At 33.2% G+C, this 22,838-nt stretch overlaps 2 protein-coding genes and 1 non-coding gene across 5 annotated transcripts; 1 reads left to right on the forward strand and 2 right to left on the reverse strand.

Moving 5' to 3' along the window:
• Positions 1–1,644: 1,644 nt before the first annotated feature.
• On the reverse strand, positions 1,645–7,664 carry LOC123715038 (methionine--tRNA ligase, mitochondrial). 3 transcript variants are annotated; one of them, XM_045670031.1, is made up of 11 exons: positions 7,593–7,664; positions 7,122–7,261; positions 6,949–7,047; positions 6,631–6,812; positions 6,245–6,364; positions 5,096–5,204; positions 4,738–4,856; positions 3,705–3,856; positions 2,918–3,120; positions 2,324–2,518; positions 1,645–2,195 (listed from the first exon to the last, which is right to left on the reverse strand). In XM_045670031.1, the coding sequence occupies exons 2-11, from the start codon at positions 7,204–7,206 to the stop codon at positions 1,789–1,791; spliced, it is 1,671 nt and encodes a 556-aa protein (XP_045525987.1). In that variant the 5' UTR covers positions 7,207–7,261; positions 7,593–7,664; the 3' UTR covers positions 1,645–1,788. The 3 variants fall into 3 exon arrangements, with proteins under 3 accessions (XP_045525987.1, XP_045525902.1, XP_045525824.1); XM_045669946.1 differs by lacking the exon at positions 7,593–7,664 and adding an exon at positions 7,408–7,454; XM_045669868.1 differs by lacking the exon at positions 7,593–7,664 and adding an exon at positions 7,408–7,448 and having other exon boundaries at positions 7,122–7,311.
• LOC123716634 lies at positions 5,540–5,701 on the reverse strand. The gene has a single exon (XR_006754585.1). It is a non-coding gene; the product is annotated as a U1 spliceosomal RNA (small nuclear RNA).
• A 501-nt stretch (positions 7,665–8,165) lies between the features above and the next one.
• On the forward strand, positions 8,166–22,225 carry LOC123714974 (erythroid differentiation-related factor 1). Its single transcript, XM_045669738.1, has 18 exons — positions 8,166–8,321; positions 8,452–8,633; positions 8,774–8,882; positions 8,980–9,117; positions 9,328–9,460; positions 9,771–9,965; positions 10,903–11,130; positions 11,457–11,732; positions 12,722–12,828; positions 13,812–13,919; positions 14,081–14,209; positions 14,677–15,325; positions 15,886–16,053; positions 16,395–16,614; positions 17,779–17,959; positions 19,434–19,573; positions 20,179–20,336; positions 20,419–22,225. The coding sequence occupies exons 1-18, from the start codon at positions 8,280–8,282 to the stop codon at positions 20,793–20,795; spliced, it is 3,540 nt and encodes a 1,179-aa protein (XP_045525694.1). The 5' UTR covers positions 8,166–8,279; the 3' UTR covers positions 20,796–22,225.
• Positions 22,226–22,838: the final 613 nt, after the last annotated feature.

Genomic DNA, 22,838 nt, shown 5'->3' on the forward strand with positions numbered 1-22,838 from the left:
TGTGTATGGTACACCGGAAGTTATGTTATGTATAGCGGAGCTAAAGCCATTAACGACAACGAAACATTTGCGATTACTTAACTAAGGTTCAACCCATTAAAGAAAAGGTGTCGATAAGCCGTAGCTAGATAACTTATTCAAAAGTATTTAGCGAGGAACTCGATGGAAAGCTTTGCTAAGGTCTGTATAAATCGTGTCAACTTGGAGATCACAATCTTATGCGTCACTTATGAATTCAGTATACTCAACTAGGTTAGTCGTGGTTGATATACGTTACATAACAATGGGGAAGTGAAACAATTATTTAATGCATAATAATATTATTGATTAGTAATATATTCTGAACAGTCCATTTATATATATATATAATTGCGTAAGATTAAAAAAAATTCAATACACTTTATACATAAACATTTTTTAATAGGAAAGACTCGTTTAGTAGGATTTACAACTTTAAACTATCTCATTTAAAAGATGCGAGCGACCAGTAACATTAAAAAGCTAGTACAGAACAGTTTTCAGAACATAATGTTAATTTGTAATATTTCTCACTATTGACTAGCTACAATATATTATGGTATACGGATTTATAATCTAAACTTATACAGTCGAACATAAAAAAGGTCATAACGATATTTATTAATAGACTAAAACACGGGGTTTGTTGACGTTATTTCCATCCCCATCGTATATTTTTTAAACACCCTACAAACCCGATTTTTAAACTATATAACAGGGAAACCGAGTCTCACATTATTATTAAGAGAAAGTTATAAAAATAATATGAACGTGAGACTTATCTGCAGATATTTTCAATGATTGTCGCTTATTTTATTTTGACAGAATTTTTAATATAGCTTTTTTTAAACCCGACTTATGTTAAGAACATATAAGGCACATTATAAAACTATGCATATTGCATTTTTCTAACGAATAAACTCGAATAACTACTGGACCGAGTTTAAACTTCTACATTAGAAATTGTTAACCCCGAGTAACATAAAATTGTTAGCAGAATATTAAAAAAAAATCTGTCTAGCCATAGAAAGCCGCGATACTATTCTAGAATGAAGAAAAAATGTAAAATTCATTAAATTAATAAGATCATTTCTCATTTTTATAATCCCGAATAAATTAAAATTTATTCATTCATATTGATAACTATGTACACTTATGACCGTTAATATTAAAAAAGGAAGATTTGAATTTGCATTTACTACCAGTTCCCAAATCAAAGGCGTACAGCTGGTGAGAAGTGGCACTTTTTGATTGCCAATATCTAAGTCAAATTTTTTTTTTTTACGGAACAGGCGGCAAACGGGAAGGAGGCTCATCTGATGTTAAGTGCCCACACTCTCAATGCCAGAGAGATCGTGAGTGCGTTGCCGGCCTTTTAAGAATTGATACGCTCTTTTCTTAAAGGACCCTAATTGGTTCGGAAATACTTCAGTGGGTTTTACGTAAAAAAAATTGCCTTGAAAAACGCTCAGTCGTGGAACGCCGGACGTCGAGGTGATACGGGTTGAATTTCGTATTCTGCCTCTACGTCCGATGTTGAAACTCAGCTGCTGGTATTAATCCGAACAATTCCTCTGAAAAGTCTCCATTGTATTACTTATCATAATCTTACAATGAATACAGGTGTACGCGTGCAGCTAATTATAAGATTTATTTTAGAAACAGTACCTAAACATTCACATATGGCTTGCAAACAAATTTAAAACGTTATTTCATAAACAATGTTATTAATTTTTGGCGGTGTCAAGCTCAAAATAACTAATGAAATAATCACGCACTAGCCTTTTTCTTTTTCGCATTACTTTTATCAACATAAATACGCTGGAACAAAACAAACTTTCCGCCTTGTATATTCTTCGTTTCATAGATGGCGCCCTTCAACCGCCAAGACGGTTTCTCACAGTGTTGCCAACTCCTAAAATTCTGCCCGACGTGCAATTTATCTAAAAGCTTATTTGTTATATCTGGTATTATTGGCTGTAAAATTATTGAGCAAATACGTAAAGTTTCGAGTGTTAAATGCAGTACAACATCTAACTCTTTTTGGCTTTCCGGTTTCTTCTTGAGTTCCCAGGGTTTTAAAGTTTCGAAGAACAAATTGGCTAAATGTAAGGCGTGTATGACCGCATCCACTGCTTTATAAAATTGGTAGTTTGAATAGTGCGAGCGACATGTGTCTGTAAAATTAAAAAAAAAACTATTTTGATAAAGGATTTTAAAACACAAAGTTTTTAACTTACATAGATACAATTGTGTATTGAACTTACTATAATTACTTTCTTGAAGGTTATAGACATTCATTTACCTGGCAACCTTTCCACGGCATCTAATAACTGTGACGTGACTTGGAGCTGGCAACACTCTGCCAATTCCTGTTGATGTAGGGCGGGGAACTCACATCTCGGGTTCAGTGCTGGTCCACAGCTTCTACTTACTAAATTGCCTAGTGTATCTGCTAATTCGGAGTTCGCTGTGTTGATTAGTTTTGTTTCGCTATAATCTATAAAAATATCTTATATTATCTGCCTGGTATACACCTACCGTGAGTGATAAACAGATAAACGAATGATATACAAATATTTGACACATAAGTAACACAGACATAATATTTATTGCTTTGTTTTTTTTAATTTAATAAATTCTCTGATTTCATAGCTAAATATCACAAGAATGTTTTGAAGACTTTGTAATTTTCGTAATTTTTTTTCGTATATCAGTAATTATAAATGAATCAGTTTATCAAAAAAAAAAAAATCATATCGTCAACATAATATCGTTATAACAGAATTGCGTCCAATAATAATAATGAAATATCCAAACGGAAAATTAGGTAAAATATCTACTACATACTTATTAATTTCATTTTACTTTAAAAATTAAGAACACAACAACAACTTACTAGCGTCATCCGCCATTGTTGCCTCTCGTAACATTAAATATCTAAGGGCATGAGACGCAGCCGTATGCCTTGGGTCTACCACGTTGTGGAGACTTTTTGACATCTTACTGCCATCGACCGTCCAATGACTATGGCAGAGCAACTGACGCGGTGGATGCCACTTGATGGCCATTAGGAATGCTGGCCAGTAGATACCGTGGAATCTGGGAAGGTAACTCCGCCTATAATGTATTTCTTAATCTTGCTGTTACACGCTAGACTAATATAAACATCAAAACCTACTTTTCAATATTTTAACTTATTTTTTCGTATAGTAAGAAATTCGGCTCAAAACTGAAAATGTAAGGATATAAACGTCCACACACACACACCAATTACTTGTGATATTTTAGTTTTTATTAGCTATACAAAGTATGATTTTATTATTAAGAAAACACTTTTTAAACGGATTGAAGCTATGTATTATTATTATAAACTTATAATTATTTATATAACTTAAAAAAACGATTTTCGCGTGCTTTACAGCGTGCGTGGTCACGGTGACTGAAAAAAAAATTAAATTTAAAATTATGTAAATAATTCTAAGTTTATAATAATAATGCATAGCTTCAATCCGTTTAAAAAGTGTTTTCTTCATGTGTAAAAGCTATATTAACAAAAGACAATCTTATTATCTTAAAGTTTACGGATAAGGAAAGGATACGGTGAATACAAAAATATCAACCAAATCGTCACAAGTTGTTAAATAAATAAAATTCGGCTTAACATATACTTAAAGCCAATTTACTTCAATATATCCTTTCCGACAACTTGTACATCTGCAGGCCAGGGTCTGCCCTTGTCCTTCATGTGGTCATCATCGGGGTATCCGCACACCGTAAGGTAGTTTATTAGAGCGTCCAGCCACACGTATATACTTTGCTCTTCATCGTCCGGTACCTGATAATATCAGTCAGTATCGTTGGTACAGTATATTGAACTTTGGAAAGAGAAAACCGGCTAAAGGTCGTTAAAAAGAAAATGTGTGCGTGTACTAGTGTAAACACGTAAGAAGTGAAACTTCTTTATGACATTATTTACGAAAAATGATCTACTATTTACAACTCCAAAGAAATTGGTTAAAAGTTAAATTAGATAAAGTTTAACAAGAGGCTTTTATTATGATAGACATGAATACAAATAATACAATTATTTCATTTTACTTTATTACTACTGAGATTATTACAGAATTTCATTAATTGTAATAGATTTATTACTATCATTGTTATTATATATTTTTGTTATTAATGGCTTCGAATCTCTCTGAATCAACCGTGGTAGGGACAAGAAAAATATGGCGAGTAACCGAAAAATGTGACGGTAAATTTTTTTCCAACGCCGAAAAAGAAGTTTCACTTCAAAAAGAATACAATACAGTTCTATAAGATAGTAGAAAACAGAACAAATAAACAACACATACCAGGTGCGAATTGAAATTCCGATAAACGATAAATCAAATCGATTTAAAATATAAATTATCATTTTGTTTAATCTAGGAGATGCATAGATTGCCTACGTGCAATATCTACACGGGATAATAATAATAATAAAGATAAAATGAGCTAAACGAGCCAACATGGACACCCATTTTGGTGGATGTGATGTCGACCTTTGAGGAATATGCTTTTAAACAATTGGAGTTCGTTTCTCCCAGACCCGCACCGTGGTGTTACTCAGTTCGATGTTCTGTTATATTTATTTTAAAAAATGCTTATTTCTTTTGTGGCACTCGATAGAGGACATTTTCACAGAAAATTTAATGATGTTAAAATAATACTTACTCGTATAGCCCAATGCACCCTGGATGCCGGTCTACTGACGGAAATATCTGGTAGGTATACATCGTTTTCTACCATTTCTTGCAACTGCTTTTGAAATTTGCTAGGTGTCACAACGCCATCTGTAAATATACTTTTCAGGTTAACTTTAATACATCACCAGCGTTAAAGGTTTTTATTAACGATTATTACCCAATGTTTAATAAAAACCGCATTTAATTCATCAATAATTGTTTTCGAAAATCTCTCGCTATATATGTAAAGAAAAAATATTGTTACTGCTGATTAGACTGAACATTTTTTGTAAGTTTAAGATTGTTTGGCAGAAAGACTGTAACGTAAGCGTTGCGCTTGGATGTACCTGTCTGAAGCCATTCTTTGAGATGCTGCTTGAATGCGCTCAGTCTAAACATATAGTTAGTTTCCTCTGTCCATTCTAATTTGTGTCCTGATTCTACTGACACTCTTACCTAAAAAATATTGGTGTATAATAAACATAAATACATTTTGCACATGTATACTAAATTATTTTGTGTATTCAAATTATGATGTAGGTATGACTTTTTAACTCCTTCGCCCATATCGGAGATGACAGAATCTACATAGGTCTAGTTAAGTATATATTTTTTAATTTTTGTAATTAACAATTAACACAAAATATTGTCGTCAAAGAGGAACAATAGATTGATTATTCTACTGAAGTCTGAACTGTATTAAATTTGAAAATTACTAAAGCCTAGACAAGCTTATATAGATAATATGTAACTTCTCTTTTTCAATGAAATGTTATTCGAAAGGATTAAAAAGGGGACGGCGCGTACGCAGTCCCCACTACCAAAAATTACGCGTCCGAGTTATCCACATTAGGGATAATCGCAGAGGTCAACTCAACCGCAGTGCAATAGAGGAGTCTCGCTCTGGGGGAACCGCCTTCATGATCACGGTAACCCCTACGCCAGGTAAGTATGAATTTAAGAACTCTTCGAAACTATATATATCAGTTAAGAATCGTTATAGTACCGCGTTTTGTATTTCTGATTTTGCTATATGGCGCCATCTGCTATCAATGCGATGTACTAATTTATCATTTAAACCAGCGCAATCTATTATAAACCAACGGAACTAAACATAATTTTTAACTCATACGGATTCCAGGTCCTACTTAAGATATACTTTGTTTAAAATGTGACGAATTCACTTTTGTAACATTTTATTTGATGCCTTTTTATATTATTTAATCTTGTTACAGTGCTCTAACATTAAAAAAATCTTTACCTTTTTTTGTTAAACTGCTTATGGTGTTAAATTAAAGGGATAAAGCTACAATAAGTAGAATCTATGTATTATTATTGTATTGGATTTCATAAATATGAAGATAAATTTCAATATTTACTGCTCCAAAACAAGTCACATATTTTATGAAGTACAGTAAAATAATTATATAAAAATAATAATATTTTTATGCTAAATTTGAATGTATGTTGTACCTAGTAAGATAGATTTTACTTACCTTACCATCAGGTGTGTCATCAACTCTAATCTGAGCATCAGGCACAAATGCCTCATCATTCACACTATACCATCCTGAATACTTGGCTTTGTAAATATAGTCTTTTTTAACTAATTTTTTCTGTAAAATGTTACGAGAGAAAAACCAGTTTAAACAGTTCTACTAATTGCTGCTTATTATCTAACCGCTATAACCGTAAGCTTGTATATAATTAGTACATTTTTATTGATGCTAAAGATTTAATTACTTTTTTTTAAATACTCAATTATAATAATTTTTTTAATTACACTTTTGAGAAAAATATATGATCCTCATTATAGATGTAAATTTTATATAAATTTTGATTTGATTAAATATATATACTATACTATAAAACCCCAGCTTACCCAAAAGTGCCTAACAGCTTTTTTATGTCTCTCTTCTGTAGTTCGTACAAAATCAGTAAACTCAACATGAAAATCTTTAAATAAATCTCTATATTCCTGCGATACAGCTGTACAGTAGTCGGGTAGAGAGAGGTTCACCTTAGCAGCAGCCTGCTGGATCTTAGTACCATGTTCATCTGTGCCTGTAGCATTTAAATATGGTACAAATTATATAGAATTATTTTATGGATATATTAATTCAATTTTTTTGAAAGTTTAATTAAGAACTATTAATTAGAGGAAATAATGAAAAAAAAAATATTATAAAATAAACCCTACCAGTACTAAAGATCACATTTGTTTCAGGATTTGTTAATTTTTCAAACCGTTGTATTGCATCTGCCACAACTGCAGTGTATAAATGTCCTAAATGAGGTGCTGAAATAGTGTGAATATCTTACTTTATCATCTCGAGATAAAATACTGATTTTAATATATTACCATTAACTTACCAGCATTAACATAAAATATTGGGGTTGTTATATAAAATGGTCTTTTCTGAATGGCTGAAGACAAGAAACGAGTCGTGAGACGCATTCTAATTTGTTATAAATCAATAAGTACTACCTATATTTCATACAATAGGGCATTTCTGCAAGTGCAAGTCCTTGGTCAGAAAGTAAAGTAAAGGTTAAGTTGAATCTTGAAAATAATTAAAGGAGAAAGGTTATCATTTGTTAATTAAATTTTATAGTCTATAACAAAATTATCAAATAGAACTATATAAAAAATTAAAACCTTTGGATTTTAATGATATTATTATTCAGTCTCGAACTGAATTTATTTATTTTATAAAAAGAAAAAGTAAAATTCACATTCCACAGACCAAGAAGAAGTATCTACTATAGTACTATATGTATCTAGCGAAATCCAGGGCAACCAACTTTTAAAATAAACTGCTACATTCAAATCAACTGACCCACCTTTGGATAACTTTAAATGCCTAATTCAAAATTAAACATTTTCGTTTAGTAATTTGGCATTTTTAAGTTATTTATATTATGGCTGTTATTAGACGTATTAATAATAATCAATGCCGAAAGACTACTGGTGAGACACTCCGCAAGAAACTCATTTTTTAATATAAGTATCTTTCTAATTATTATGTAAACCTATTATCTATTCACGTGTTTTGTAAAAATAAGTTCTCCGGGTTTGTCAAGGTAATTAAAGTATAGAATAATTATGGGCCCCAAACAAGCATTTAATTTAAATTTCTTAATTAAAATATGACCCCCTAAATATTGGCCTTCTATTTATGGGCCCGATAAACGCTTATATTCTGGGCTTGTTTATTGCGGGGCTACAAGACCTCCCTTAGAGAACCTTGATGGAATTCCATCTCTAATAAATCATGATATACGTGAACATCTAGCAACCGTAAGATGTGACATATGAAACCACTTACTAATTGACAGTGACATCCAGAATTAAACTGTCTGTCAAGAAGCGAATAAAAATAGAAAAAACAATAAAAAAACTACAATACCTCGCAATACAAATTTTATTCTACCTGCTATCTGCTTCTGTTTCTGTTATTATTTTAAGATTTACAGTTTCAACATTTGTTTTCTTATTTTTAGTGAAGCAGCATTGTTAGAAATACTAAAATGGAAGACTACGAAGCCGAAAATGAAATAAAAAGAAACAAGGTAATCCATGTGTGATATTTAAATTTTCTATAGTAATATTTATTGACATATTGAAAGGTACTGATCTTGAATTAACAAAAAATTATATTGTGGCATATGTGTATTTGTGTATCTCTGTATGTATTTGCAGGACCGGAGTCCATCTCCTGATGTAAAATCGACTGCTGTGGTCAAATACACTGCTTTTCAAAGTCCAGTTGGGTATGCTCGGCTGCAGTGCAATACTGACCTTAATCTCCCTCCCTCCAACTGGGGAGGGATAGATACATATGGTTTGAAACAAATTTTAACGAGGGGTACAGGCTTATCAAGGTAAATATAGGAACTGATGAAAAAAAGAAGGTTCATTTCTAAACAATTTTTTTTCCTATAGTCAATGCTAGTTTGTATTTTCTTTAAAAAATAATATTCAAAGAGATGGGAGAATCTAATTAACATGAAGTGATATTCAGTTTCAGAATGGCACATATGTTTCCTGATTGTGTAGGTGAAGTTGATTTAATATCTGATGCTGAGTGCATCAAGAAATTGCTTAAATTACCTTATCAACCAAATGGAACTGTAAGTAATAATGATTGAACCACCTAATATAAGACTGACAACCATACCAGCTAATTAGTTTATATAACAGTTTCTTGAGATAATTAAAAATTTTCAGGTAAGCATGATGGTGCATAGAGTACAGAACACACTGCTATTAGACGACTTTGATGTTTATGACTACCTGATGAAGTCAGAATGGTCTTGGTTAAAGGATTTCTTCTATGAAAACATAATTAAAACTATGTCTGAGAAGGTACATTATTTTTAGTGAAGGCATTATCTAGTTGGTTTTAAAATAAAAGACTAGTCTTTTGAATAGTGGAGATGAAGTTAGCAATAACATGTAAACTTGAAAGTAATGAACCATATTTTTACCATTCATAGCATAAAAATCTGTTAGCAATTATTCCTATAGAATTTTTAAAACAATTACTGAAAAAATCTAACAGAATTGTGTATGTAGGAACGTATGTCCCTAACTCCAGCAAGAACTGCAAGTGCATTACAACTGACGCACAAGTTCCTGTCTCACAGTCTGCTTGAAAGGCCTCAGCCGTTGCCTGCGCCTGTTCCAGACACACCTGATTGGATTTCCGGTTAGTTTAGGCTATTGTACTAACACCAAATTTATTGCACAATATTGTGTCAATCCTTAATTATTTGAAAGTCCATGAATGTAGTAAAGTACCTGCCGTTACTGGCTTTTCACTAGAGATTTATTTTATATATTAATGCTAATAAAGTATACTGTAGCATCATGTTCATTGCATTATTTAGTTCTGCTGTTTTTTTTTGCAGCACAAAAATAAACCCTACCGGAATCTTTTTTAAGACGAATGTGTTGTGATGTGTCATTATCTAATTTAATAGTATTGTCATTTAGTTATTTTATGTTTTCCAAAATAGGTCCACACCTACCGGAACCGGAGTCACGTACAGAAGAATCGACCCCTGAGGACTCATATAACCGAAATGTACTATGGACCTTTGAAGACATTCATATGTTAATAGGCAGCAATCTCCCGATATTTGGCGATAAGGATCGACCATGCGTTAGTTTGAGGCTGCGAGATGCCCGGGAGCCTATCAATGTGTTAACAGGTACCTTTACTCCAAAAAGGTGTATGTAAATTGTCTTTTGTTAACATAGCTTTTACGCATTAAGAAAAAACTTTTTAAACGGATTGAAGCTATGTATTATTATTATAAACTTATAATTATTTACATAATTTTAATTTTTTTTTTGTTGTTGTTTAAAAAGTGTTTTCTTAAGGTTTATAGTGTTTGCTATATTACAATTATACTAAACATATAGCCAAAGATGGATTACATAGTATATAAAATAAAAATGTGTGCACACTTAAAAGAAGTGAAACTTCTTTATGACTATATTTCGAAAAATTATCTACTATATGTAACTTTACTGAAATTGGTTAAATAAAGTTAAAGTAGATAAATTAAAAAAAAGGCTTTTAGTATCATAGACATTAATAACTTTTTACTACTAAGATTATTAGAGAATTTCATTAATTGTAATAGAATTATTACTATAATTGTTATCGTTATTATATATTTTTGTTATTAATGTCTTCGAATCAATCGTGGTAGGGACAAGAAAGAGATGGCGCGTAACGAAAAATGTGACCGCTATTTTTTAACACCGATAAAGAAGTTTCACTTCTAAAAGGTTCATACATTTATGAAAGGAAAAGATTAATAAAAATTATTAAATACATACTAACTTATTTGGCTGTGCTTTGTGATGGTAATTATTTGAGATGATATCATGTATATCTGTATAGTAAATCTATTGCTTGATTCACATGACTTCCAAAAGCTAGTAGCGCTGAGTTTTGATCTATATAATATTAAAATGAAATGATTTTCATTTTAAACTTATAAACATTTGTATATAAATAAAATAAACATTAAATTTAATTCTCTTCAAAGCCAATCAATACATTTAATAACTATTGTATTTTTTTTACTTTTTAAGGGATTTATAGTTATATTTTTTTAACTTTACTTTAAATTTCAGGAATTGACTACTGGCTTGACAATTTAATGTGCAATGTCCCAGAAGTCTTAATGTGCTATCATTTAGACGGCATTGTACAGAAGTATGAGCCAATGAAAACCGAAGATCTGCCTAATATGGAAAACTCCAAGTTTTCTCCAAAAGTCATAAGGAATGTCGCCCAAAATATTTTATCCTTTTTGAAGTCCAATGTCACCAAGTCTGGACACACATATTGGTTGTTTAAAGGTAAGTTTATTAGATGAGTCCGTAATTTTAGTTACGGTAGCCAAAAATTAAATTTATACATTACATTCCATATATGTCGTCGCCCAGTCGTAGAACTGATCATTTTATGAATTTATTGTTTAATCCAAATATTACTCTTAAATCCAAAAGGTATGGCTATTTCTGATTCCATCTGGTATTTTTTTTATAATGAGGCAATACAATATCAAAGAAACAACTGGGCGGAATTTTAAAGAAGTTGTCTTGTCTATTGATAGGAAAAATCTATAGTCAACAACAAGTAAACTTTCAGAAAAACTTCGGAGTAAAACAAAAGCAAATTTCAGGTCCCCATGATGACGTGGTAAAACTCTACGATCTGACGTCCCTGTGTCCCGACAGTCTCGACAATCCGTTCACGACTCCAGTCGCGATGTTACTATACCGTGTCGCCCGTAACATGAGAATTATGAATCGGACGAGACATGTACGACAACTTTTGGAACATGTAGTGCAGTTGTTGCAAGTGGAAAGATATCCGCAAATTGTGGCTTCATCCCACTATATGTTGTCCGATTTGTATGTACCGGCCACGACTAATCCCGCATGCCCGGATTTTAAAGGTAAGTTAAATAAGGTAATGGTGCTTAAGTAAGTTAAGTCAAGGATATAACGCATATAGATCACTTAAAATGGAGCTGGCCATATGGTAAGATGGATAGCAAACAAGTGACTCTATGGTACCCAAGGGACGGGACTAGACGTCAAGGTCGGAATCACGCTGGAAAGACGACATCACCAGAGTCGCAGAGGATAGAACACAACGGAGAAAGGTGGAGCAGGCCTATGACAAAAGGCACGCCGAATTGCGAGACATAATATAAAATGACACTATATACACGTATATAATTGTTTTTTTTTTATAAAATTGGGGGCAAACGGGCAGGAGGCTCACCTGATGTTAAGTGATATCGCCGCCGATGGACACTCAGTGCCAGAGGACTTGCGAGTGCGTTGCCGGCCTTTTAAGAATTTTTACGCTCTTTTCTTGTTTACCTTAATCAAGTATATTATGTGTCACTTTTCTGGAAATAAAAGGCTTTATTATTAATTTAAGCAATATTTAAAACCTAAGTTTTGTTTGACAAAACTTTGATTTAAAATCGTTTAATTTTCGAAGGACCAAAAAATCTTAGTATTAGATGATTTTGCTAAACTTAGTCTTTAATGTCAATTCAATTCAATGGGTAATTTAAAAAGTCTTTGCTTTTCCTTTAAGATTTCAATTGAGTTAATTTTATTGTCATTTAACTTACTTCTTCTTACTTTGTACTTACGTTCGATCCCAGGCTGTGCACCAATGGACTTTGCGTCTACGTGGGCATTTAACATTCGCTCGAACGGTGAAGAAAAATATCGTGAGGAAACCGGCTTGCTTTAGACCCAAAGAGTCGACGGCGTGTGTCAGACAAACGATCTGACATCGAAACGGCTGATCACCTTCGGCCTATTAGATTCACAAATAATCATGAAACAGAAACAGAAATCTAAGGCCCAGAGCTAAAAATTAGCGTCACTGTCTTATTTTTTAATTATTGTTGTGATTTTTTAGATGAAATTCTAGAGCCAGACGAGGATTCTGATTTCGGAAACTCAGCTGAGTTTAATGATAACGTTGATAGGACTAGTGAGGCTGACACAGAGAATGAAGAGAGAGAGGTATTTTTTTCTTTACAAACTAAATGCATCGCTTTAAATAAGACGAAACGGTGGTGGGTGTTTTAATTTCTTAATTAAAAAAAAAGAAAAAGCTTTTGTACATCGCATTTTTTCATTTAATTTTTTAATTTTTTGACAAGTTAGTCTTAAAGAAAACACTTTTTTACCGGATTGAAGCTATGTATTATTTTAAACTTATAATTATTTTACATAATTTTTAATTTAAAATTTTCCGTCGTTTCGCGTGCTTTACAGCGTGCGTGGTCACCGTGACTGAAGACAAAAGGTGTTGAATGTCAAAACTATCTCAGCTGTAGAGAAAGTTGTGTTATCTGTATTTATTTCCCCGGAGTTGGTATCGACTAAAAGATGACGGGTTTTTGCAGAAATTATTCACGGTGTCCTCTATTTTCGCGGATTGTTTGTCTTGGGGTTTTAATTTGGATTAAATAATAATACATACCTTCAATCCGTTTAAAATGTGTTTTCTTAATAAAACATATGAGTTTTGAGCCTCGAACGCAGAATATTCGAGGCTCTGCATCAGTTTATGGTTTTCGATGAATGTTTCTGTGAAAGTAACCAAAACAGCACATCTAACACGTATACGGCTGTGGCGACCTACTATCACTGCGATGACGTCATAGCATAAAACGCGCTCATTCTTATCCGACTGCTAAGGATATATTCCTTCCTGATCTTAGCCACGGGGGACTTCGGGGCAACCAGTGGTTAGACTGATCAAGAATTGTCCCTTTAGGTTAGAGCTTCCCTTATACGGCATTAGTCATGTCGGAGAGTAGGTTATCAGGTCTCCAACGTGCTTATAAAAAGTTACTCAGATGACTCCCAAGACCGAGGGTTGCAACGCCACATATTGTCAACGTGACGTTGATTTGGTTTCTTAATCGAAATACTTGTATCCCAGTAGAACAATATATTTAAAGAAATAACCCAATAATTCTTTGAAAAATATTGAACAGGAGAAGAAAACCGAAGACAATTTAGAGGCGAAGGGAGACAGCCTGGCGTTACAAGTGAGATGTCTCACACTTAAGGATACAGGGAACAAGAACACACAACATAGTGGTGTAAGATTTATTTTCACATATATAATAACAAAAAAAAAATGTTTCCATATTTTTCGATTTTTACCTTTTGTTATAAGTAAAAAAAATAATCTTTACATTTCGAAATAAACGACATACGTTAGTATATGTATGAAAGTATAATAATTTGTTTTTTTTAATAGAGTGCAAAGGAAAAGGAGTCTGTCAGTTCGGGTCTGGGCGTAGAAGTTCCGGATAGATGTGGCCGAGCATTGTCACATGCACTCAAAGGTTTATCAGCTCTGCATCACCTTACTATTGATAAGGCCAAGGTAAGCTTAAAAGGATTTTATTAGTAATGCAATTAATAATTAATGAGAGGTATATTTATTAAGAACTGTTTGACTTTTTCTTGTTTTTGATATTTGTTATGCTGATACGGAGTTTACTGTTATTGTAAAACAAAGTAAGTCAAAATTTAATAGTTATAAATAGAATTTGATTATTTCATCAAATTTGCTCTCAGGTTTCTGAATCTGTTTTATGATCATTTGTCAAAGGCAAGTAAAGACACACGCCATCGCCAACCATTTTTTGGTTTCCTCATGGTGTTTTCCTTCGCTGTTCGAGCGAATTTGAAATTGCGCACGTAGAAAGAAAGTCCATTGGCGCACAGACGGGGATCGAACCTACGACCTCAGAGATGAGAATCGTACGCTGAAGCCGCTAAGGCCAACACTGCTCTATATTTAGGACGTAACGTAGCCTTTGTAAATGAAGTCATGACAAATTCTCATAGGAAGAGGAACGCGTGCGTCTCAAAGAGCAAATAATAAACGAAGAGCAGCACCCGAAAATGGCTAACCCATTCGAGCCGATCAAAATGGACTATCAGCCAATGAACAAGAAAAAAGAACCAAAAGAACACGTATCAAGAAGCAGACGCCGGAGACGCGAAAGAAAACAGTCAGAGAAAACTGGGAATTACCTAATCGAAGCCAATTCGAATGTTGATAAAAACGCGATTCTAATACGCAAAGAGAACAACACATATCCAACTTGGCATGAGCCGAATAGGGATGACAATTTCGCCTGGAAACTGCATTTGAAGACGTTGTTATATGAGAAAATATGTCTCGCATACGCAACCCTAGCGGAATATAGTTACGCCCACGAGCAATATGGGTTTTCTTTGAAATACATAGAGCTTGCCAGCAAATGTCAGAAATTGTTAGGCAGTATGATAATCAAAAGTCGAGTCGTGGATGCGTCATGTCTTATTGGAAGGATTGGGGATAATTTCTTTCAACTCAGCAAACATTGGTCCAATCTGGAGCAGTACCAGAAGCAGTTCCAGAAGGATCATGATATCGATAAGAAAATTCGACACGAGATTGAGAATGATTTGGTGGATGAGACTGAAGTTACGTGTAAAGATTTCGATTTGGGTGAGTTGAAATATTAATAATATAAATCGCGGATTCTTTGAGTTTCTACAGATAATTTTTATTTTTAATGGATATTTTCTTCTGGAAACTAGCGAACTGTAGAATCGACTTCCAGTGGGGGTCTTCCCTACCTATACTATATACAATTGTTTAAAGAAAGAGTATACTACTCCCTAAAAGGCCGACAACAGACCGGAAATGGGCGTCCACGGCCTGTGATGACTGCCCTTTTCGGACATCCCTTAGGCTCGTTAGCCAATATTCTATCAAAGATGTTTCAAATCTGCTAGTAAAATTATATTTATTAATAAAGGTAATTTTCCTCACTTCGATGAAGTTCAAAATAATTGATTAAATGACCCTTAATTTACATTTTACTGTTCATTACTTGAAAACTGCCTAAAAACTCCGGCTTTTTTTATTACCAACGATTTTATTTCAGTAGGATTTACAGCCATTACACATGACGTGAATGAATTGAAATAATAAAAATACACAAGTTTAGCCTTTATATTTTTATTATTCTTATATTATATTTATTAAATTATCAACAATTACAGATATATCCCTACCATTAAGCGATCTAGAAGCAATGAAGGCGTCGTGTGCGTATTACCGAAGGGCTAGTGAGGCAGTGCCGGGAGGCGCGCACAAGCGAGACGAATTGCAACGCCGCTTGGCCTCAGTTTGCAACGAACTCGCAGTCAGATATATGAACGATGGACAACGTAAGTTATATACTTTTGAACTGGTTTCTTTGCTAAATAATATAATAATATATTGGTCTGATGTGTCATGTGACATGTTCTAAAAATGATATTCCTTTAATAATAAAAAAATAAATCATTCACACAAACAAGACCCAACAAAAAAAAGTTGAATTCTAAACCTCTTCAGATTTATGAGGTCGGTTATAAAATAATGAAGATTATTTGACGTGACAAAAAATCTATTCAAATTGACTTTGTAAATTTTTTGACACCACTTCGGAATGTGTGTTCCATTTCGAAGAATAAAAAGAAATAGATAACCTCCTCCATAGTATTTTTAAAACTCCGTTTATTTTTAGAAATCTACATGAAATATGCAGAAGAAGATGGCGAAAACTCTGCATTTCCAAAAGACATTCGTGACCAGTTGAAATCCCTTTCGCATATGTCTGCGGAGTGCTTAGACGAGGCCACTTCGATATTCGAATCGGTCAAGGATGTTCCGAATTTGGCACTTTTGTACTGTAATAAGGCCAGATACATGAGGTTCAAGGCGCATTGTGATAGAGACGGGTCTACGTACGTATAATATTTACACATAAGTCATTAAATACGCGGTTAACCTGATTGGCCCCAGATGGGGCGCCAATATAGTAGCTGGCTTTTGGTTTAAAATAACTATACCCTTGAAATTCCATCTCATAACTCCTCCTTTCTTGGCGATTCCTTTAAGGTCTCTGCAGTTAGGCTATGGAATTCACTTCCTTTAAATTTCTTCTGTACAAACATTACCTGTCCACATCGTATCCCTAACTTTCTTACTAACTGACGTGACACTTATCTTAAATTATCGTGATTTAAGTGTCTTTTTAGTTTATATTTTTAATGTATCATCTTTTTAGTTTAGTTTGATATTTTTTTGTTCCTGTTTTGTTTTGTCTTAATAATTACTCTGTATAACATGTATTTTTGCACTACTTGCCTATCTTATGTAATTTAATACATTTTTATTTACTTTTTTCTTTACTCACAGTGGTTGCCTGGAAGAGATCGCTCGAAAGCGATAAGGCCGCCAGTTGCCCTACTTTTGATTTAATAATGTTCAATTTTTTTTGTAGTGTAACGAAGTGTTAATAAATAAATAAATAAAAATAAAATTGAAAATAACTCGAGTACGACACGATGTGCTCTGTGCACGTCCGCATAGTGGGCGTCGCCAACCGTATTGCAGCATTGAAATATTTCAAAGCCTTTTTTTTCGAGACATGTCTCGAGACCTCACCGCTTGGCGGGCGACAGCGCATGCTTAGATCATAGTTAGATACTTTCCATACTACAAGACAGAGAGAATTCGTAGTTGGCCGTTACACGACTCATAAAATCATACAAATACCGACATCTAGGCTTTAATTTTAAATGTCTCTTAATATCCCCGACTCTTGTGGTGCGCGATGAGACCTTATTCAATACACATATTTTGTTGTGTGTATAAAGTAAGATCCCATTAGGCTTAAAATTAGTTGACATAAATCGCCGTGATCTATTCTGAATTAGTTAAAAACACAAGAGTAAATTTAAAAAGATATTAAGTTCTTTTTGGTATATTATTTTGAAATTGGAATCTCTTCAATGGTTACACAGTACCGGAACAGGTCATGGAATAATACATGACGCCTTAGGAGTTATGCGAACTTATATAATTCCTATTTGCTAGGCGTAATATCTGTAACTGTAAATTTTTAGATCTGAAAAACGTAGCCTATACAACAAAGCCGAAGACCTCTACATGGATGCCCTGAAGATGCTAGGCCCTCGTGAGAACTGTGGAGCAGCAGCGGTTTGGGATCTGGTATCTTGGGAACTCTCGTGTCACCTCTACACTAAGGCAGTATCGATGCAGGACTTTCCGGACTTGTATGGATGTGTAAGTAGATTTATCAATTTAAACATTATTATTATTATTTATGTTCAACAAATATAAATAAATACTCATTTATTGAAGTAGGTAACACAGTTATGAACTAAAGGTAAATAACAAAAGTAGTTAGTACTTGCTAACTGTTAATTTTTTTGTTTATGTTAAAAATAAAAACTCGGTACACGAGTGATAGAGACGGACTAAAAATAATTATTTCTCATAAGACATAAGTTTTGTACACTCATGAACGGCAAATAATGCTAAATTGACGCTCAATGCGTCAATTTGCTCAAGGGAACAGAAGGGAAGAGATGAGAGAGAACGCATTTGCCGCTCTTTGTAATCGCCAAGTATATGATACAAAATTGCTAACAATAAATACTAAATTTGTTTAGGAATAAGAATAAATTTATTTTGATATACAGTGTAAGCTCTATATAACGACACTGTAGGGCGTGCAGTTCATGGCGTTATAGAGTAAGTAGTCGTTAATTGGAGAGAAGAAAAACGTATAGATAATCCATGACTCCTACTTATTAGTCAAAGTCGACAACAGCCTACATGTGCAAGCAATCCCAATTTGTAAACAATAGAACGACTTCCTTAGAAAGTTCGTATGCATGATGCAGACGGTTGAGTTTATTGCAGTATAGGATAATAAAGCGACAAAAGAACGTACACAGTTGCGCAGTTTTTACAAATTTTAGCAACTTAAAAATTACTTTATTACTCAATTGTTGTCGTTATTGAGAGTGGGTGGAATGCTATGTAGAGTATACCATTGTATGAAAGACAAGCTATATCGACCAAAGCCATTTTCGACGCTTTAGGGAGTTAAATCGAAACACGTTATATGGAGTTTACACTGTATATATAGCAGTGCATTTTCGTCGATATAAAACTTATTTAGGTTAAACTTTCCAATATGGACCGTCGATATTTGAGGTTTTAGGGATGGGGGGAGGGGAAGGGGTTGAGGGCCTCCTATGTACAGTATTTTTTACATAGTAATGATAACATAAAAAAAAAATATAAATAAATATTAAATTTTATTTTAAAGTTTGGTCTCTGGGCAATGCACCTTTAATGCTGATATTACCTCTCTGTATTGCAATACGTATTCGTTGAGAAAGCACCAGATTCAATATAACCTCTTTAATATAAACGTGAAATTGTTAGATTTTTACATAACTTGACGTTTCGAGTGGGTTTGTGGTCAGCGAGAGTCTGCCATATCGAGTCGACAGATACTTATACGTCTTCAATAGTTGTGTATATAATCTAATAAATTCATGATTGTATCCGTTAAAATGTTTTATTTATAACTAAACCAAACCAAAACGGAATTGTTTTATTTATTTATGTACATGTGTCTTTACTACGACATCATGGAACATTACGATCTAGCCTAACTTAAGACTAACAAGTAATTTAAGTCTAACCTAATTTACTAAAAAACGGAATATGATATCATTTTCAGGAAGTAATGGAAGTAGCGGATGCGTTCAAACACGCGCTCAAGTATTGTCTTCTAAGCCCCGGCCCAAGGCAGTATCTTTACCAGTTTAGAGCCGCCATGATTTATCACCGGTTGGGTTCGTTGTACCACTCACAATTTAGGTATGTAACAATGAAAATTTTCAAGCAACAACAACCTTTTCCAAAACTTAACCCGTGTCCAATATTATTTTTAAGGTTCTTTTCTGATTCTTAACTCATGTGATCCTAGTCATGATATTTTGTATCGTTCATCATTTGAATAAGGAATCAATTCGATTTTATAATAACGCACAGAATATCAGATTAAAAAATATAACTATTAAGTAAAGGAGATTTAATACTGTTATAATCTTCATATTTTCTATTATCTATGGCCATACATTTGAAGTTCTACATTTAATACTGTAACTTCTGCAATTCTGTTCGTGATATCGAACATTTCATATTTAAATATGAGTGCTTTTCGTTTGACAGATTGATTTTTGTCAGTAAAATTAGTGACATAGTTCAAAATCAAATGATAGTGCAAGATCCCTCCCGTCGCCTGAGTGATATGTTAAAAGATAGATCCCATTATTCATCAAAAATACAGTGGGGAAATTATAATCAACCGATTAAATATACTGAAGACTTGGCCTAAAGGTTTAGATACCAGGCCATAAACTCAAAAAAAATTTTTTTTTTTCTACATTTTATTATTTAAAGCGTTTTTTATTATTCTAAAGATTGACAACAGAGGACGGTCCCAAACGTCGTACGTTATTGAACGCAACTTGCACGAGTTACCAAGAGGCATCTGTTCGTTTCGCGGCGCTCGAAGACATCTTTATGTTCCTAGCAGTGAGGTTGGAACATGTGGCGGCTATGGAAGGCCACGCCCAAAGTAAGAAATTAAGTAACAGTAACTTATTCGAAAGAATACCTTTTTTTTACACAGACGAAAATTGAATGATTTTTTTTTTCAGTATCTCCAAACGTCAAACTAAAGTCCTTCCAAACTGCTTTAGAACTCTTACAACAGTCGTACTCCGTGTTGATGCTGTTAAAAAATCGCGATCCCGAAGAAAAAGACACAAAAACTGAGGAGTGCGATGAAAAATCGCTCAAAAATGAACATGGACTAGTCTCATTATTTGAAAACAGACTTCATCACATATTAAAAAGTATTATTCAGTATTGTCGATCGAAGACTAACAAAGACTATGAAAAAATGACAGATATGTACAAAAAATTGTATTGTGCAAGTTTGAAAATTGTTAAAAATGACGATATGAGATTGTACGCGGCGAGTATTTGCGATGTTTTAAATATTATGAATAATATTGCTAAAGAATTTGCGTAATTTTATTGCTATACTATTTCTAGCCAAAATTCTTCTATACGGTCTTATCTGAATTTTATGCTCTTAATTAAAACCGCTAGGAAGAATTTTACGATAGTTGTGTCATTATTTCGTATAATGTCAGTAACAGCTCTATGGCCCTTAATACAATTTGTGTTGACCCCCTTATTCATAAACGTTACGTTCGTCTCGTTCGTCTCTCTCTATCAAGTGGTGTCTACGCCTTGATAATAAGAGACAAAAGACGATTTGTTTTTGCTTCGGCTACTCAATTTTCCATACGTTGTAATAAGAGGAAGGACTATAAAAATGAATTCTTTTAATATCGCTTCTACTGTGTCTCAAGTTAGTTCTAGTAGCCATGGTTACCATTCTTGAAATTAGCATCGCAACCATGTTAGCTAACCTAATATTAATACTTTTTTTATATATTTAAAAGAATTTGGATTACCTGGGAATTGTATTATTAAAAGCAATTATATATAAAGGATTTCTTTTTTATAGACAAAACGATTCGGATGAAATAATCATTTTGAAGTGGGTGGGTTACACATTTTTTTGTATAAGTTACTGTCAGTTTAAGCGATGCAGCTAACTAGAAATATGAATAAAAGTTTGACTTCTGACTGGCGTTATTTATATACAAGCCGTAATATACTATATGTACTTCTGACGTTTACGTTTTCGAACAGTTATTTTGACTTTCGTAAGAGAACGTAGGTGAGCTGAATTTTTTGACAATGACGGGTAGTCGTCAAAGTCGAGATTTAGCGCCAAGTATGACTCAATGTCAGAAACGTCTTGGATTTGACATACCCCAGCATCTTAGTTTAAAACATTTTGGCCACGATATGTTTGTATTGTATTAAGACGGCGTTGTTATCGTTAGCCAATACTGAACTTTATTAAAAAAAATTGTATCGTAGTCATTTTAAAATAACGAAAGAGTTGAAAAAAGTATTTTTTGTTATGAAACTCAATATAGAATAAGATTTTAGATGAAATATAGGAACGCAGCTATTTAGTTGTGTTGTGTTTACTTGGAAGTAATTAAAGTTCATTATAAAGACTTAGCATTTACTTAACTTATATAGTGAAGATTTCAATTGTACCATCGTTTTTAAAGTTAAAAAGGTCTTCTACCATATTCTTTCTTAAATCAGTCGTTTAATAAATGGGCATATAATTTCCTATTTGAGTTGCACCGTCCTTTACATGTAGTAAGTTAGGTATCATTAGAGCTATTGAATGGATGACTCTTTAGTACAGCTCTTAGTAGTTATTATCTTCCATTTTAGTGTATAAAACTATAACGAAACGAGGCAAACGTCCCCATATCTTGTATATATACATAAGATATGGGGACGCAATAATCTTCAGTGTATAATGTATAATTCATGTTTAAATATTTAAGAAGTCTCGTAATTGATAAGATTGGACTGATTTATTGTGTAAAAATACATTAAAGTATGTTTTTTATTTGATGTTTCATTTTAGCATTCCAGAAACACACATATTCCATCTTTGGCCTTTATCCTATCCATTTATTTATTTTATTTACATTCGTTTCTGTGTTAGTCGTTTCAAGACTATAATTGACTCTCTATGCAAAAATTAAGTTATTTATAAAAATATATTATGTAATTTGTAAAAAACCAGGGATGCACAAAATTGCCATTGTATATGCAGGGCAGGCGTTGATCGCTGGTGACAGTATAGTATTTTAAGACTTAGGCTGAGATTTAGAATCGCGACGCTCTAAGTGTAGTAGCGCTAGGTGTTACTTGCGTTTGTCAGAAATGTGTTGTTATTAACAGAAACCCTGAAGCAATTCTAGTGTTGAATTTTATGTCAACCTTTTTCGATTTCATTAATATTTGTACTATCTATTCGTGTATGTCATGTTTGCCTCTAACTGCTTGTCACATTAAAAATTTGTATATTGTGATAATTTTACCAATGTTGCAGTGTGCCGAGCGTTGGTAAGCTTTTACCAATAATACAAAAAACATACGGGAATCATACTTAGTCATAATTATATCA

Source organism: Pieris brassicae, chromosome 1, assembly GCF_905147105.1.
Source record: "Pieris brassicae chromosome 1, ilPieBrab1.1, whole genome shotgun sequence".
Classification (NCBI taxonomy): Eukaryota; Metazoa; Arthropoda; class Insecta; order Lepidoptera; family Pieridae; genus Pieris; species Pieris brassicae.